This window comes from Mya arenaria, chromosome 5 (genome assembly GCF_026914265.1).
Source record: "Mya arenaria isolate MELC-2E11 chromosome 5, ASM2691426v1".
NCBI classification, from domain to species: domain Eukaryota; kingdom Metazoa; phylum Mollusca; class Bivalvia; order Myida; family Myidae; genus Mya; species Mya arenaria.
The window spans coordinates 35,300,257-35,318,447 of NC_069126.1; the positions used below are offsets into that span (position 1 = coordinate 35,300,257).

Here is an 18,191-nt window from a genome sequence, read left to right on the forward strand (position 1 = left end):
TTAAACACAGATATTAAGATAACATATTCTGACAACATTAGTACTAAGTTTCGTGTGAATATCTTGAATGTTTTTCTAGTTATGGCCAAAGTTTTAGGACAGCGAAACGAAGGCAATCACAACATACCTCGACGTTTTCTTTGAAAAACAGGCAAGCTAAAAATTATGGCATGTAAATATATACAATTGTCTCTATCTCAGCAAGCATTACAACATTGAAAATTTCATGCAATATATGTGTATATTTTGTAAATGGGTACATGTACAATTTCAAATTTTATATGTATAAGTTAAATCAATAATATCAACAAATTACTACAGATTAAAAACTAATTTCATCATACAGTCAAATCCTATTGGCTCGAACTTGCTTGGCTCTAATTCCTCGTGGCTTGAACTAGATGTAATGGACCGATTTACCTTAAACTGAAGGTAAACATTCCCACTTAGCTTGATTTTTCTGAGGCTCAAGGTATTTTGGCCTGTCCTAGGGAGATCGAGCCAACGAGGTTTGACTGCAGCTTCAAAACAAAGTACACCAAAAAGTGTCGGAGGTCTACAATACATAGAAATTACTGGACATATAAAACACATATATTCATCTAATGACTAGTCTCACTCTGTAGCATGCATTCTAGAAATTTTACAAAAGCACTGTGAAAACAAGCCAACACCAGACTGTTTCTTTTTTTCATACTAACAATGGTATAATTAAACAATAATTAAAGACAGAGTTCTGGGCAATGCTATTCATGTGTATTGTCTCTTAAAATGTGTGAACCAGGTTGTATTTCAATATCTTGAATGTTTTTTGAGCTATGGCTATAATTAAAGAGAATATCACTATAACGACGATGCCATCAACAACAAGGCTATTTCAATACCCAAAATGTTTCGAAAAAAAAACCAGTAAAAAATATGACAGTCTAAATTTTGTGTATATTGAATATCATTTTTGAAAATCATACTTATGTCTTTTGGAAAAAAACATAGGAAAAGTAATGCCTTTTCCACATGCATATATGAAAAAATCCATTGTATACACAAACAGCGAAAGTTAAAGGGACTAGACACCAGATGATACAACTGCAAGAAAAAAAGAAAATTGTCAAAAACTTTCCTAAAATTGATAGCGGTGTGTACAACTCATTGAATCTTACTTACTGATTTATCACATCGCCTTTGCGTTATTTGAATTTGAAATTTACTGGGGTTGTCTACGTAAATACCAGTAAAGTTAAAAATAGCTTCGGTATATGTATCTGTACTAATCACGTTGACTTTCAGATGCTAAATTTACACACTATGGACTGGGAAACTGTTATGCACTATTTTTAAACAGGTCAACTCAGCTCAGACAGTAACAAAATATTCTTTTAATCATGTAAATTGACGTATTATTGGCCTCATACTACCTCTAATTGACAATTCTATCCTTGTTTTGAGGAAATAATGTATTTGCAGATTTTCGGGCCATATGGTGTCTAGTCTCTTTAAAGACCACAAGGTTAAAATTCTGATCATTTCACAATTGCATTTCTCTATTGAGAATAATTCAATTCACTGCAACATATAATGATGTTCATGTAAAACAATAAGTTATGTTAATATACATGCTTATGAAAACAATATGTTTTATATAAAAATGTTACAGTCAACATAACAACTCTCAAAACATTTGATATACATTGTATAGGTCCGTGACATTGTATACATTTATTGCAGTGGAAAAAGAAGTGAGAGCATTTGTGCTTCCTTTCAAATAAATCATAAAATACACCTTACAATTGTTGGAAATTGAAATTTTACTCTTGATTATCTGAGATGTAAAATCAGGGCTTTTTCTATAGTACCCACGGGTCTGACTATCGGACCAATTCCCAAAGCAAAATATAAGATATTTTCCCCAATCTTCAGAAAAAAATCCCAATCAAAAAAAAAAAAAAATTTTTTTTTTTTTTAGAAATTCTTTTTACCTGTACTGGTTCATTTTCAACATCCTAATAAATTATGTGATGTGAAGTATTTTTGGTACTTGAACTCAGAAATCATTGATTTTCATCACATTTAGAGATATGAAATATTATCTGTCATGATTTATTGCAGTAGATATTTACACCCCAAGGATTGATATTTCAGCCATTGTGGGTCTTTTAATGGGAAAATAAACTAATATTAAATAATTTCCTAATTCACAGGAGACTAGACAGCTTTTTTCTTTTCACTGAAAAAATTCCCAATTTCCGCATTTTCACGACGCAAATTTTCCCAAAATGTCTAGGGTCTTTTTCCCAAAATGGGCAGAAAAAGCCCTGAAAATATATAAACAACCACTATTCTGGTGCATGTACAAACACTCAGTTTGCATATTAGCTAAATTATTTACATATATTATAACTTGACTGTCTGTTGCAATTTTTTTAATCATCTAGTCTTGATAAGTTAAATTAACTTTACACATTATACTCCCTAGGAAGGATTAGAGGGGACTGGGAGGGGGTTAGAAAAAAGAGCCTGTTTTGAAAGTCAGGGATGTGATTGACCTGGCAGCTGAAGGGCTGAAACCATTTCGGGATGGGTTTTGCGGGCGCTTAAAGGCCCCAAACGGAATCAAGTACCCTGCTGCAGAAACAAAACTGGCTTTTAAGTGGACTTTTTGAGGGCTTTCCTGACATCAAATTTAAGGCAAACTCCTAAAAAAACAGTTAACTTCTTAAAACAACCAGATAACTTTTTTCAATCAATTAAAAATTCTTTTTTTAATTGGATTCTAGAGCCATTAGATCCGCAAAATTACGCTAAAATAATATCCCTGAAAGAAGATAATTAGGACCAAAAAGTATAAAATTCTGCAACAACTGCTTTAAGGATAAATTTTAATGACAAAATTGCAACTAATAGTAGCCGTTGTTACCGTTATGATTAATTTTACTGGAACAGCAGTATGCCCTTTATCTTGTTCTATACATGGGACTTAAGTCTGAACACTTTTTGGTTGACATATTGTCTTCATTGGATTGTTCTCACTTCTCTTTCCACCAGAATATTATGAGCACTCAATATGATTACACACATGTTTTTGCTTCAAGTTATATAGGGAAACCTGATAAGCATGTACAAAAACCTATTAAATGGAGTCAATCTAAAAACAAATGTCTAAAACTGATAAAACTGCTAAACAGTTAGGAGTTCTTTGGCACATTATTGACGGAATAATTATTTACATCCCTGCTTAAAAGCTTGAGATTCCTTAACAACAAAGTTTATAAGTTAACAATGAGTTTCCTACCAACAAAGATAAAAACTAACAATAACAGGAAAATAATCAAAAAATTTCTGTACGTAAAAAGTACAACAGTAAAAGTCAGGCACATTCTCACAACTTACTTAAGAGGTTTACACTAGGAATAGTTACGGCACCCACACCCCCAGTTATTGAAATCATACATGAGCACTTTAGCACCAGTGTGTAATGTCAATAAAGAGGATGGTGGATGACCAGGGCTTCCGTTTAAGGAAGTTTGGAAGTATTTTCTCCCTTAAAGTGTGCCATAAATTGAATCCTTGGAAGTTCAAAAACTTCCACTATTTTGGAGAAAACTTCCGAAAGTGCAGGATTGGAAGTTTAGAATATATTAAAATTTTGTGTCAAAGTTACTTAATGGCCAAATTTTTAAAAAGTCTTGAAGTAAAAATGATATGATATGAAAAGTATTTAGTTGGACAATAGTGGAAATCCTTAGAGTCATCAACTTCCACAAATCAGAGGAAAACGTCCAATATTGATGTCAAGGAAGTTCATAATTCCAGATTAAAATTCTAAATGGAAGCCCAGGATGACCTAACTGTGTTGTACAATGATGTGATGAAAAAAGTTCAATAACAAGCATTCATATAAGTGAATAACCTTGTAATTTATCCGTATGATAGTTATAGAATGGATAGGCTCTGCCTTAATGTTTCTCGTTCCGATATTCGAGTAAATGTATAGACGAAAACAAAGAAAACACTCTATATTATTGTACAAATAGTATAAATGTCATAAGACATTTAACATTTAATTAACATTGGCCCGATTTTACAGAACTTTGCTAAAGTCAACAACTTGATTAATGACATCATTGTTAACTTTCAGATCGTTACTGCTCTAGAAGTTGAAAGCTGCACTCTCACAGATTGATCATTTTAACTTTTTTATTTTTTGTCTTACAAAGAGCAAGTTTTTGCGTATATATCTGCAAACCAATGATATAAAATCGAAGATTTTCATACTTCCGTTCAAAAATGAATGTTTTATGGCATAAACCATTACTAACGGTTTAAGAAAAATGCACAAAACATCAATTTTTGAACTTAAATATAATAATCTGCGATTAAATTTTTTGTCAGCAGTCTTACTTAACTGGTGTTTCCATGAATTTTCGCAAAAATTGGGTAGTTCCAAGACAAAAAATAAAAAAGTTGTCAAAACGTTCAATCTGTGAGAGTGCAGTTTTAATGGATACACTTGTAAGCTGTAGAGGTCTTGACAATGTTTGAGACAACTATTTCAGCTGTACTTGTTTTATTTGAATTTGTTAACACATCATAAAATGTTTCACAATTAAAAGTTAACAACGATGATGTTAATTATGTTGTTAACTTCAACAAAGTTCTGAAAAATTTACCCAATGTAGGATATAATTGCACTTCAGTGAACACATAATCTCTGAACTTGCAAGTACAGTCTGTTCAAAATAGGAAGAAACTGAGGGATCAATACAAGATTATCATGCAGACAACAGACTGATATAGCTAAGTCTCTCTGTTATAAACTGTTGTTGCTTGAATTTTGATCCCCTAAAAGGAACTTTCTGACCATTCATGAAAACATATTTCAAAGTTGTCTTGTACCTTCTAACAGTGATCAAAATTAGCACAATACCTGCACTCTTGAATGCTTTCCAGGTTTGCTCAAATTCTGTATTCCATAAAGCAGGGCTTGTTAAAAATATTTGAGACCAAGCAATAGTGAAAGAATTTGGGCTTGCTTATCCAAAAGTCCATTTGCAATGACTGTATTACAGGGGCCAAATATAGGTTGATGCCAATTAAAAAATTATGAGCCTTATAAATGTTTTCTTTTTTAATTAATAGATACATGGCCACAGATTCCCCAGTTAAAAAAGTGCCAAAATATCGTAAATATTTTTTGATCTGTTCACAAATCATATGTTTTTTGGGGGGGCTTAATCATTACATTCAAATGAGTTAATTATAAAAATGCATTCAAGTTTTTTTTGCATCAAATTATGTTGTGTGTTACAAAGCAAATACATCAATATCCTGGATGTTGATAATAAACCTGCGGATCTCGTACTATAACATTGACTTCTCTCATGACATTTATTGGATCTTTGTCTGCAGAATTTTTCAGTAAGGCAAGTTCTGAAAAATTTCTTTGCAAGTCTATGTGTGTGTGGATGTTCGGATCCTGATATCTTTGCTCATCTGGTCTTGAAGCTGCCCCTGGGGCATTCAGAGGCGGGTAGCCAACTACGGGCTTTTCTGTCCCTGAAGTTTCAGTCACATCTGTATCTAGTTCCTTTCCCTCACTGAACCCCTGAAATTTCTGATTATCATCAAGTCGGGAGATGCTAGTTTTAATGCCCAGCCGTTTTTTCATCTCTTGAATGTCCTTTAATCGTTTTTGGGCAGATTCTTTATTGAGCCCGTGTTTTGTCTCCATGTGCACCCAGAAAGGAGTGCTCTGTATGAAGGCATGACCGCACACGTGACACTCATACTGTTTCTCGCCCGTGTGAATTCGCTCGTGGCGTCGAAGTCCACACTTGTCCTTGAACTTCCTGTCACACATCGAACATTTCAGTGTTGCATCAAAGTGGGTCACTCGATGCGAGTCAAGACTGGATTTCTGAAAAAAAGAGAAGATTCTTACTAGTGCATGTAACAGTGCTTCAGCTAGGCCTAAACAGCAGGGATGTGAGCCTAGCTGCCTTTTTTCTGGCCTTCTGCCTTTTTTCTGGCCCTCTAATGCCTTTTTACTTCTACCAACTGTGCCCTATTGGTTGACATTTCAATTATTTAAAGTAACTAAGCCTTTGAGTCTGAGTTGCTTATCATGTGACCTTTTGGGAAAGAGCCGCAACTAATATCTGACAAACTCATGGCCTAATCCCTTTGTACGCTCTTTTTTATAGGAACATAAACAATGTTATATTGCACTGCTTCTGTTTCTCTATTGTTTTCTTCATCATAGATTGTGTCATGCAATAAAATACGATTAGATTAAAGTAAGGCCTCTATAATACTGGTTTATGCCCAGCATTTGATCTTAATTTTAAATGTTTCTGTCCAGCATTTGATCTTGATTTTAAATGTTTATGCCCAGCATTTGATCTTGATTTTAAAGGTTTATGCCCAGCATTTGATCTTAATTTTAAATGTTTCTGTCCAGCATTTGATCTTGATTTTAAATGTTTCTGCCCAGCATTTGATCTTGATTTTAAATGTTTCTGTCCAGCATTTGATCTTGATTTTAAATGTTTCTGCCCAGCATTTGATCTTAATTTTAAATGTTTCTGTCCAGCATTTGATCTTGATTTTAAATGTTTCTGCCCAGCATTTGATCTTAATTTTAAATGTTTCTGTCCAGCATTTGATCTTGATTTTAAATGTTTCTGTCCAGCATTTGATCTTGATTTTAAATGTTTCTGCCCAGCATTTGATCTTAATTTTAAATGTTTCTGTCCAGCATTTGATCTTGATTTTAAATGTTTCTGTCCAGCATTTGATCTTAATTTTAAATGTTTCTGTCCAGCATTTGATCTTGATTTTAAATGTTTCTGTCCAGCATTTGATCTTGATTTTAAAGGTTTATGCCCAGCATTTGAGCTTGATTTTAAAAATATATGTCCAGCATTTGAGCTTGATTTTAAATGTTTATGCCCAGCATTTGTGCTTGATTTTAAGTGCTATCGACTCACAATAGAGAGCTCTAAATGAAATCAGAATCACATAGGAATAATTGTTTATCTTTACTGATAACCTCACCTTGAAGAATCTCTTATTGCACTGGTCACACTCGTATTTGGTGATTCCCATGTGAACGTTCGCTTGGTGGTTGTGAAGAGTACCCTTGCTGAAGAAACGAGCATCACACACATTGCACTGGTGCGGACGCTCACCTGCAAGATACATGTAGTGTAGTAAGGCAATTCTATATTAAATTGAGTCTGCTCAATTGTATCTGCAGGCACAAGCCCAGTAGCCAAAATATTACAAAGACGCTGTTTAAAGGCGCAAGGCTGACACACTAAATGAGAGAAACAAAACGCGCACACATGCATTAAAATATTTTTTATAAACAAATGTTTGGTTAACCGCCTTGAAACAGTTAAAAGAACTAGAGATTACCAGTGGTTCAACTTAGTTTATGAGTACTTAACCCAATAATTGTCATAATATGAGTACTCAACCCCTCACTTGTCCCAATATGAGTACTCAACCCCACACTTTTCCCAATGAGTACCCAACTCCACACTTGTCCCAATATGAGTACTCAACACCACACCTGTCCCAATATGAGTACTCAACACCACACCTGTCCCAATATGAGTACTCAACCCCACAGTTGTCCCAATATGAGTACTCAACTCCACACTTGTCCCAATATGAGTACTCAACTCCACACTTGTCCCAATATGAGTACTCAACTCCTCACTTGTCCCAATATGAGTACTCAACCCCACAGTTGTCCCAATATGAGTACTCAACTCCACACTTGTCCCATTATGAGTACTCAACTCCACACTTGTCCGAATATGAGTACTCAACTCCACACTTGTCCCAATATGAGTACTCAACTCCACAATTGTCCCAATATGAGTACTCAACCTCTCACTTGTCCTGATATGAGTACTCAACCCTTCACTTGTCCCAATATGAGTACTCAACCCCACACTTGTCCCAATATGAGTATCCAACCCCACACTTGTCCCAATATGAGTTCTCAACCCCTCACTTGTCCCAATATGAAAACTCAACCCCACAGTTGTCCAAATATGAGTACTCAACCCCTCACTTGTCCCAATATGGGTACTCAACCTCTCACCTGTCCCAATATGAGTACTCAACCCCACACCTGTCCCAATATGAGTACTTAACCCCACAGTTGTCCAAATATGAGTACTCAACCCCACACCTGTCCCAATATGAGTACTTAACCCCACAGTTGTCCAAATATGAGTACTCAACCCCACACCTGTCCCAATATGAGTACTTAACCCCACAGTTGTCCAAATATGAGTACTCAACCTCTTACCTGTCCCAATATGAGTACTCAACCCCACACCTGTCCCAATATGAGTACTTAACCCCACAGTTGTCAAAACATGAGTACTCAACCTCTCACCAGTCCCAATATGAGTACTTAACCCCACAGTTGTCCAAATATGAGTACTCAACCTCTCACAAGTCCCAATATGAGTACTTAACCCCACAGTTGTCCCAATATGAGTACTCAACCTATCACCAGTCCAAATATGAGTACTTAACCCCACAGTTGTCCCAATATGAGTACTCAACCTATCACCAGTCCCAATATGAGTACTTAACCCCACAGTTGTCCCAATATGAGTACTCAACCTATCACCAGTCCCAATATGAGTACTTAACCCCACAGTTGTCCAAATATGAGTACTCAACCTCTCACAAGTCCCAATATGAGTACTTAACCCCACAGTTGTCCCAATATGAGTACTCAACCTATCACCAGTCCCAATATGAGTACTTAACCCCACAGTTGTCCCAATATGAGTACTCAACCTATCACCAGTCCCAATATGAGTACTTAACCCCACAGTTGTCCCAATATGAGTACTCAACCTCTCACCAGTCCCAATATGAGTACTTAACCCCACAGTTGTCCCAATATGAGTACTCAACCTCTCACAAGTCCCAATATGAGTACTTAACCCCACAGTTGTCCCAATATGAGTACTCAACCTATCACCAGTCCCAATATGAGTACTTAACACCACACTTGGCCAAATATGAGTACTTAACCCTGCACTTGTCCTAATATGAATACTCAACCCAAAACATGTCCAAATATGTCCAAATATGAGTACTAAATCACACACTTGACCCATTATTTATCATATAAACTATATAAAATAGGCAATGCACAGCTTTTGAACTTACTATTTATGACTACCAGTAGCTATGTAAGACATAAACGATATGTAACAGTTTTTTTTCTCAGATAAAACTTGAGTTAATTTATTATTATTTCTCAATTAAAAATTTACACAGACATTATTAACTCAACAAAGGATAAAATTAATCCTCCGAAAGAGGCCAAAAACACTGCAAACTTCACTGTTACAGTTTATGGTAAGAGTACCTGAATGTACCGCCATGTGTAGTTTATAGTCTCCCTTCTGACAGAACTGAGCTTTGCACACAGAACAAACCCACGGCTTCACCTCTGAGTGGATCAGCAAGTGCCGCATCAGGAAACGCTTCCACTCAAACGACTTCCCACACACTTCACAGATAAAAGGCTTCTCACCTGTGCAAATTGTGGTAAATAATTATTAGTGAATAGATATTGCCAGTGAATAAACATTTAGATATTTTCTTTAACACCCTTAAGGGACTAATACAAAACTGAGTTATTTTTTTTATACTATAAGTGGCTAGTAAATATGGCCCAACTGTATGTGACTGTTCTTTCTTTACTGGCAATAAAAACTGATATTTTATGAAAAGAACAATGACTTTACAGGGGATTCAATATGACCACAAATCAGAATTGTTGGAAATTCCATGTTTTCTAGTAATCTCTGAGATTTTGAAAAAAAAATATGTGAGTTCTTTCAACATAAGTCATTTTGACTATACAAGGATGTTTACAAACTTGAAACATTAAATTCATACCTCTATGCTTCATCAAGTGTATTTCCATCATGTGACTTTTCACAAAAAGTTTACAAATTGAGCATTCTTCAGTCTGGTTTCTCCATTTTTGTTTTATTTTCTTGTCCTTAGGCACTGAAATTTTCTTCTCTTTCTTTGGACGGTTTACCAACATACAAGGTATTTTATCAGATTTTCTAGGCCGGCCTCGCTTTCTTTTCATAACTTTAACACCATCATCAGCATCAGGTGTAGAATCAGGCAAATTGTCATTCTTTAAATTGTGTGACATATCTACATGTAACTCATTGTCCACAGTTTCCTCAGAGCATGAGTTAACCTCAACCTTAATCTCCCTTTCCTTGACTAATTTACTCTCATTTACTTTGATTTTATGTGCTTTGGATTTCATTTTTTTCTCAGATACATGGACTTTACTGGGGTTCTTGACTTTACCAGGTTTCTTCTTGACATGTTTTTTTCTTCTTTTGTAAATATTTTCATTGTTCTTGAGAATATCAATATTTTCCCCAAGCTGTGTGTCAGTATCTGAATCGTAAGCTGCCTCCAAAGATTCATTTCGCCCTGAGAACATTGTCCAGTCTGTCTGAACAGCACTACAGTTGGTCTCTTTCTTCGGGTAAGCTGTTGATTGCACGTGATCATATGAGTATGATCCGCCGTTCCCATGAGATTTCATATGGACATGCAGATACAAGATATCAGTAAATTTCTGCAAACAGCTTCCACATGTTAACAGAGTTCCTTCCTTTGATGCTACATCATGAACAGCATTGCATTGACAGTCTTGTTTTCTTTCAACTGTAGGATTCTTTGGAGGCATACATGTACTATCGTTTGAGATCTCACTACCATTTGTAGTAACTGCTTCACTATGTAAACATGCAGCAGATATCGGTTCATCAACAATACCTTGACCCCTACAAGTTGCTAATTCCAACCCTTCACTGCTTTGAAAAGAGGGACCAATAACCTGATAATCGTCATCCATACATGTATAATTTACATCTAAATTTGGTCTTTTAAATTCAGTCATGTTTGTAGCTGAAACATCTACTGACGGACTGTGATTTTTCAAAATTGGAACATTAACGTTTGTTCTTTCATTTTCAGGCTTTTCTGTTGCTAGATCAAAACACTCCACTGACTGACCATAGTTACCAGTATTCTGGTCATGGCCTATCGTCATCATGTTACTAAACGACATGGTCATTATATTCTGGTATGTTGGTATAACTGGAACCTCTGCCATTTGTTTCTTTTTCAGACTGTGATTCTGAAATGAAAATTGAATTCATTCATGAGTAAAATAATATGACCAAACTACAGTACACTCAACGATTTAGACGCACTTTCCTTGCTCACTCCGAGGGATAAAGTCGATGATCACGGGTTTCCTCCGAGGGTAAAACTGTTGCCCTTGCTAAAATCCCCCCCGAGTTCCTCAGAGTGGCTGGCTTACCGCTGAGTTTAATATGAACGATAGCGTTGAGAATCGTCCGATTTTATGACCCCGCGGCGGAACTCCGAGTCTAAGCAAGAAATCATTCTTATTTAGAAGATATTTATTTTTATGCTTATGCACATTGTTAAGCGTAAAAGATTCTTACATGTACCAACGTTTAATTTGTATTTGTGTCTGTAAACGCCAATTGAAAATTGTCTTGAATAATAAACATTGAATCATTAAAGTATTGCCACTAATTTTATTGCATCATAAATCAGCCGACAAGTTACACGATTCTGAACCATGACCTCTGACGTCAAGTGCGTGATCAATACAATGTAGAATATACTATTTATTATTGGTGGTTAAAAATAGTTATGACGTTTAATGGAATTTTCCACAGAAACGAGGCAAGAAGGCCTTCAAAACCATGCACTGTGAACTTTGAACGCATGTTTGACCTCCTGATTTTCCGAAAATGTGTAACCTAGCCTTTCTCGGATGAAATGTGTTTATCAATGTATTCAGTCATTAGCAAAAACATGTTTATAAGATGCATGCGCAACTTGTGAAAAACGACTGCATTCTTGTGGTAAGCTAACTTCATGCAAAACTGGCAGAGGAAAAAGAATAATAGCAATTTACTGGAGCTGTCGTAATCGGTTGAAAATTTTAATAAAAATAAAATAACTTTAGCGTAGATTCTTATCAAGTGTCCGCAGAGTCTTGCGGAGTTAACCCCTCCAAGGAACGCCGCGTTCTTTATTCTTCAGTTGACTGATTACCCTCCGAGGGCCTTAAATTCAATCTCTGAGGAACGCAGTTGATAAATCATTGTGTTGTCCGCGAAAGCGAAAATCCGCGGAGGGGAAACGGAAAGTGGATCTAACTCGTTGAGTGTACTGTAGTAACATGTGTCATTATTTAAACTCCAAGTCCTGTGACAAACGTTACAGGAACTCGAAATATTTGCTTATTCCTGTCATTTGGTGATCCTTTGGACTCGATAACAAATATCTGTGCAAATATTTCTGTTGCTTTATCTAATTAACGATTTTGTCTGTTCGCAAACACAGAGGATTCTCTCTAAAAAAATTACCCTATATTTATTGTAGCAATACCTCAATCAACGAAGAGACAAATATTGAACGCTGTATTTAGCATGCTTATCCTCTTATATATAATATATACATAGTTTTGAAGTTGTAAATTTAGATTACAAGATAACTAAGATTCATGAAGATTATTTCTGATATTGTGCAAAGATTGAAAAACAAAAAAGCACCTCATTACATTGTTAGTACTAATGAAACGTAAACTTCGCAAAATTAAACTTGTTGAGTTTGCATTTGACTTTTACTAGTCACGAAGTGTATAATTGTCCTCAAGCATCTTCGTACAATAAGTCACAGTATTCCAAGAAAAAAATATACCTTTTTATGTATGAGTATCACTATTTGTCTTCATTTATAGGATTAAAATTATTAAAAAAGGATTTTTTACTTTTACAAAGAAATCATTGGAAAATGGCTAAATTAAAAGGAAGGGACACAACCGATACGATCAGACATTCAAAGGCTACACGCAACTATTTTCTTCTCACTATCACCTTCTTCCACTCTTTAGGGCCTCTCACACCAGGCCAAAAATTAGCCACGGCTGGCGACGGTTTAATTTTTTAACATGATTATTTTTTGCCGTTCATCTGCCGTAGCGAGCAACGGGACTTCAATGACAGTTTATAACGGTAGTCCAAGTAATTACGGTGGAGAACCCACGTGACTTATTTGGTAAAGTGCACGGCAACAAATGTCAACAAGTCTCGACTCAGGTAAGGTTTTTAAAGATAACTTTCTTAATATTTGGAGAATTTTTGTGAAATAAAGACCATAAACCCCGCATTTAAAAGCTACATCCACGGTAATAAAGAATTTTCTCTAATATTCTAAAGTTTTCCTGAAAATCTTGACCAACTGATTTCTCAGAGTTGAAATCTAAGGCAAAGTACACGGCTTTTGACAAATCTATCGCTTAACTTCATGTTAGCCGTAAATAAATCTCATTTTAAGCAAATTTTATGTATTTTATAGATTTCAGCGTGTATTGTTTAACTTCTAAGATAGAGACTTGTTGACATTTGTTGCCGTGCACTTTACCAAATAAGTCACGTGGGTTCTCCACCGTGGTAATTGTCATGCTGTTGTGGATTTTTTTTACGATTTTTTGTATGGCAAATCCCGCATAACACTTATATCATTTTGGACTATATATAACGGTAGTACTCCGGTATGGCTTCGTTAATGTCGGTTAAGCACCGGTATGACCCCGACATGGATCGGCGGCCCTCCTTAGGCCACGAGATGTACCGTACTGATACAGATCGATGTGATAACTGTAGTCCTGCCGATGTCACTAGCGATGTACTACCGTCCATAACGATGTGATATACCGTACGCCGGTAGTACAACTGCAGCGCAACGGTATCACTCCGCTCGGGTCACGGTGGCACATCGGTATAACAACGGTGGGGCCTCCGTATCGGTGACAGAAAAGTGCCGGTATTCGGCAGCACATCGGCTCTTACGCCGTTAGACTAGTCGTTTTTAGTCACGGTCATAGCTTCATTATTTATCTACATATTTGAGTGAATTAAAATATAGTCAGTATTAAAAATGAGCACACAGTTGAGGAATTAAAAAGATCAACGTGTTGTCATTTGTCACCTTAACACAGATATAAGATAATTAAAGTTACGACTAAAGTCCTACATTGAAACGACCCCGGTCTATGATTCGATGCTAGGTGGTGTGTAAGCTTTTTTATACTCGCACTCGGGCATTGCCCATTCGGCGAGTACTCCGTTAAGACTTTTAGTCATTTAAGGTTGTTGGAGCATAGTGCACAGACAGAATGTAACCCTGGTAAGAGCTACCCTGGTTTTTTAACATGCACCAGTGTATAGCACTGTCACATCGGACCCCCATTTAACGTCCCTCCCGGAAGACGATTAGTATTTTTTTATTGATGCGGCGGGGAATCGAACCTGCGACCCTGGATTGATAGTCAAGTGTGTTACCACTAGACCACGGATCCGCCACATTCGATGCTAGTTGTTTGTCACCTCTGTTATAGATAGATGTGGATCATTGTTAGCTTCCCTAGAGCCACCAGTTACAGCCCCTGCATCTTAGGAGTTTTGGAAAGTCTTTTTGAGGATAGGAGCAACCTGGTTCGAAGCTACTTTAAGTATATATGTTGGTATGGGGACTGGAAATGCGACCTTCTATGGGTTGAGATTTTGAAGCAGTTTGGCTACTACTAATGTAGTTCAATATAAGTGTAGGCAGAGACGGTTGAGTTGGACTCTTGTCTGGCATATTGTTGAGGTTTTCACTGGTGCAGACGGACAAAAACTGTTAATTCGGGTGACATCTCTCTTCAAGGTGTCACTCTGTAGCCATCCTTGTCCAATAGGGATGATACACGATTAGCATTGGTTTCTAGTTTCTTACTTTTGTAAATAAATAAATGCTATCCAAGATGTGTGCAATACTTGGTGTTGTGTATATCGATTTTAGATGTTATATAAGTAATGTATAGTATTTTGTTTTTGTATCTCTTATAACTCGTATACTGAGTGGCAATTAAGGTTTTTAGGTATATTTATTATGTGATGTATGTATATATGTTGTATTGATGAGACTATCAAATATCTGCTTTTAATGATTTAAGGGACTGTACACCAGATTGGCACCAAAAAGTTTTTGCTGTTACGAATCTCAGGGCAATTATTTAATAGAATGTGTTACGCTTTGATAAAAAAAAGTACCAAAATGTAAAAAAAAATGTGTAGGAAAAAATAAAATGTTTTTCCGCGCCCCACCTATATTTTATTGAAATTATGTGATTAAAGATAAATTGTAATATATATATATATATATATATATATATATATATATATATATATATATATATATATATATATATATATATATATATATATATATATATATATATATATATTTATAGATACAAATAGGGAAAAGAAAGAGAGGGGAGAAAGAGAAGGGAGAGAGGAGGGAAGGTAAAGAACATATGGTGAAAAGAAGGGAATAAAAGAGGAGAGAATGGGGAGAGGAGTAAAAGAGGGAAAAGAGGAGGGGGAGAAAAAAGAGGAGAGAAAGAGGCAGGAAAAGAAAAGGAGAAGAAAGAGAGGAGTAAAGGGGGGGGAGATAGAGAGGGAAAGAGAGGGGAGAAAGAGGAGGGAAGAAATAGGGAGAAAAGAGAAGGGGAAGAAAGAGAGGAAAGAAAGGAGAGATAGAGGGGAAAAAGAAGGGGAAGAAAAAGAGGAAAGGAAGAGAAGGAGAGAAAAGAGGAGAGGAAGATTGAGAGGAAAGGGGGAGGGAAGAAAAAGGAGAGTAGGGGGGAAGAGAGGATAGAAAGGGGAGGGTAGAACTATTAGGGGTAAAGAGGGGATGAAAGATGGTGGAGGTGAAGGAAGAAAGATAGGGGAGAGATATATGAGTTGGAAGGGAATTGAGAGAGAGAGGGGAGAAAGAGAAGATAATGTGGTAAAGATACTGTTGGAGGTATGTGAGAGATACAGGCGAAAGTGTGAAATGACAGGAGAAGAGTGAGGAAGAAGATAAGATACGGAAGTTGAGAGGTTGAAAGCACATAAGAAAGTCTTTGAGATTTAAAAAGAAAAGAGGGGAGGGTGTGTAATGGGAAGATAACGTGTGGGGAAGGGAGGCAAATATAAGACAGTCTTCAAGATATGATAGATCTCGAAACATGTGCGACCACATACACATGTACGATGGTGGCTCATAGAGCCAGAAAGAAAGACAGAAGAGAGGAGACAGATCTCGTACCATGCACGACCACACGTACGAGCGGTGGCTCTGAGAGCCAGACTCGAGAACCAGCACCGCTAGTTCCCGTACAAATTCATCCAAGATTTGAAACCCTGGGTTTTTATCATAATACCAAACTTGAAGGCTTATATGGCAGATTAATATTACATTTCCGTGGAAATGTTATTAGTTTAAATTCATGCAGTGGTACGAAAAAAAACCCACATGTTATAATATTATATTTTAAGAGCTTTATACTGGAATGACAATTCTTCAAAAATGAGTTAATTGCCTTATTTTATCTATTTAGTATTATTTTATGCATTCCGTTTATTGCTTATTCAGTCTATTTATATTATTATTAAATATTCTATAAATAAGTGTATTATTATAATAACAATTATATACAGTAACGCCTTTGGCCATCACAATAAAAGGTGCGAAAATATGGCCATGAATGAAAATTTGAAGTTGTATACCGGCAGAAAATTATAGATTAACTCTTGAAATATGAAGAGTTCTGAAACAGTGCCGTATACAGTGCGACATGGAGGCACCACGCCGCCGCATTCAGTACGCGGGAGATATATCACTGCATTTTGGTCGCGTAACAGTGCCCCGCATAAAGCACCATTTGAAATACTTAAACACCGTATGAAGATGTTCGTTTATTTATTATTGACTGTTTTGGGCAAATAGTTGATACAGTTTTGGGCAAATAATTGATACAAACATGAAGGAAATGAAAATGAAATATAGTGGCCGAGAAACTAAACAATAAATTTGCTTAGCCTAATGCAGAAAATGCATCTTTACAGGAAAACGGAAATGTTATTTGTAAAGAAATGTCCTAAGTTCATTATGATTCGAAATTGGAAGCCAAAATTGTAACTTCATATCTAGCAGGCTTAATTACATAAACTAGTTGTGTAAAACTCCGGAGATTCCTGTGTACAATCCTTCCATGCAAAAGGTTACCACGCTCGCTGAGCCTGAATCGGAGGCTTTTCGTGATGATCTTGCCGTGCAAGACTTCGGTGGCAACCCTGGAGAAACACGGCTTCCTCGTTATCGCAGGTGTCATGGCTTCCTCGTGATCGTACGTGAATCACGGCTTCTGTATTATCGTAGGTAAATCACGGCTTCCTCGGCTTTCTCGTTATCGTAGGTGAATCACGTCTGGAGAAGCACGTCTACCGCGCTATCTTAGGTGATTCACGGCTTCCGCGTTATCGTAGGTGAAACACGGCTTCTTCATTATCGTAGGTGAATCACGTATTCTGCAGTATCTTAGGTGAATCACGGCTACCTCGTTTCAGTAGATGAATCACGGTTACCTCGTTATAGAACGTGAATAACGGCTTTCTCGCTATCGTAGGCGAATCACGGCTTCAGCGTTATCTAAGGTGAATCACGGCTTTAGCGTTATCGTAGGTGAATCACGGCTTCAGCGTTATCGTAGGTGAATCACGGCTTCAGCGTTATCGTAGGTGAATCACGGCTTCAGCGTTATCGTAGGTGAATCACGGCTTCAGCGTTATCGTAGGTGAATCACGGCTTCAGCGTTATCGTAGGTGAATCACGGCTTCAGCGTTATCGTAGGTGAATCACGGCTTCAGCGTTATCGTAGGTGAATCACGGCTTCAGCGTTATCGTAGGTGAATCACGGCTTCAGCGTTATCGTAGGTGAATCACGGCTTCCGCGTTATTATAGGTGAATCACCCTTTTTTCACGTGTTATAGTACACATACATGGATAAGGAAAAACAATCGACGCCTTTTCATCGTTATTAAAATGTGCCAAAGATTTACCAAATTTGGGACGAAACTTGGTTCTTAAAATTACCAGAATGAACCAGTAAGCATTTTCTTAAATATGCTGATCTATCTCCAAAAACTTGCGATATGCACTCGGAAAACAATAACAATACATTTGATTGACCAAA

The 18,191-nt window shown here is 36.6% G+C and overlaps 1 protein-coding gene across 1 annotated transcript; it reads right to left on the minus strand.

Moving 5' to 3' along the window:
* Nucleotides 1–597: 597 nt before the first annotated feature.
* LOC128234212 (zinc finger protein 37-like) lies at nt 598–12,926 on the minus strand. Its single transcript, XM_052948293.1, has 5 exons — nt 12,823–12,926; nt 9,943–11,218; nt 9,407–9,574; nt 7,054–7,187; nt 598–5,914 (listed from the first exon to the last, which is right to left on the minus strand). The coding sequence occupies exons 2-5, from the start codon at nt 11,192–11,194 to the stop codon at nt 5,318–5,320; spliced, it is 2,151 nt and encodes a 716-aa protein (XP_052804253.1). The 5' UTR covers nt 11,195–11,218; nt 12,823–12,926; the 3' UTR covers nt 598–5,317.
* Between the last annotated feature and the right edge of the window lie 5,265 nt (nt 12,927–18,191).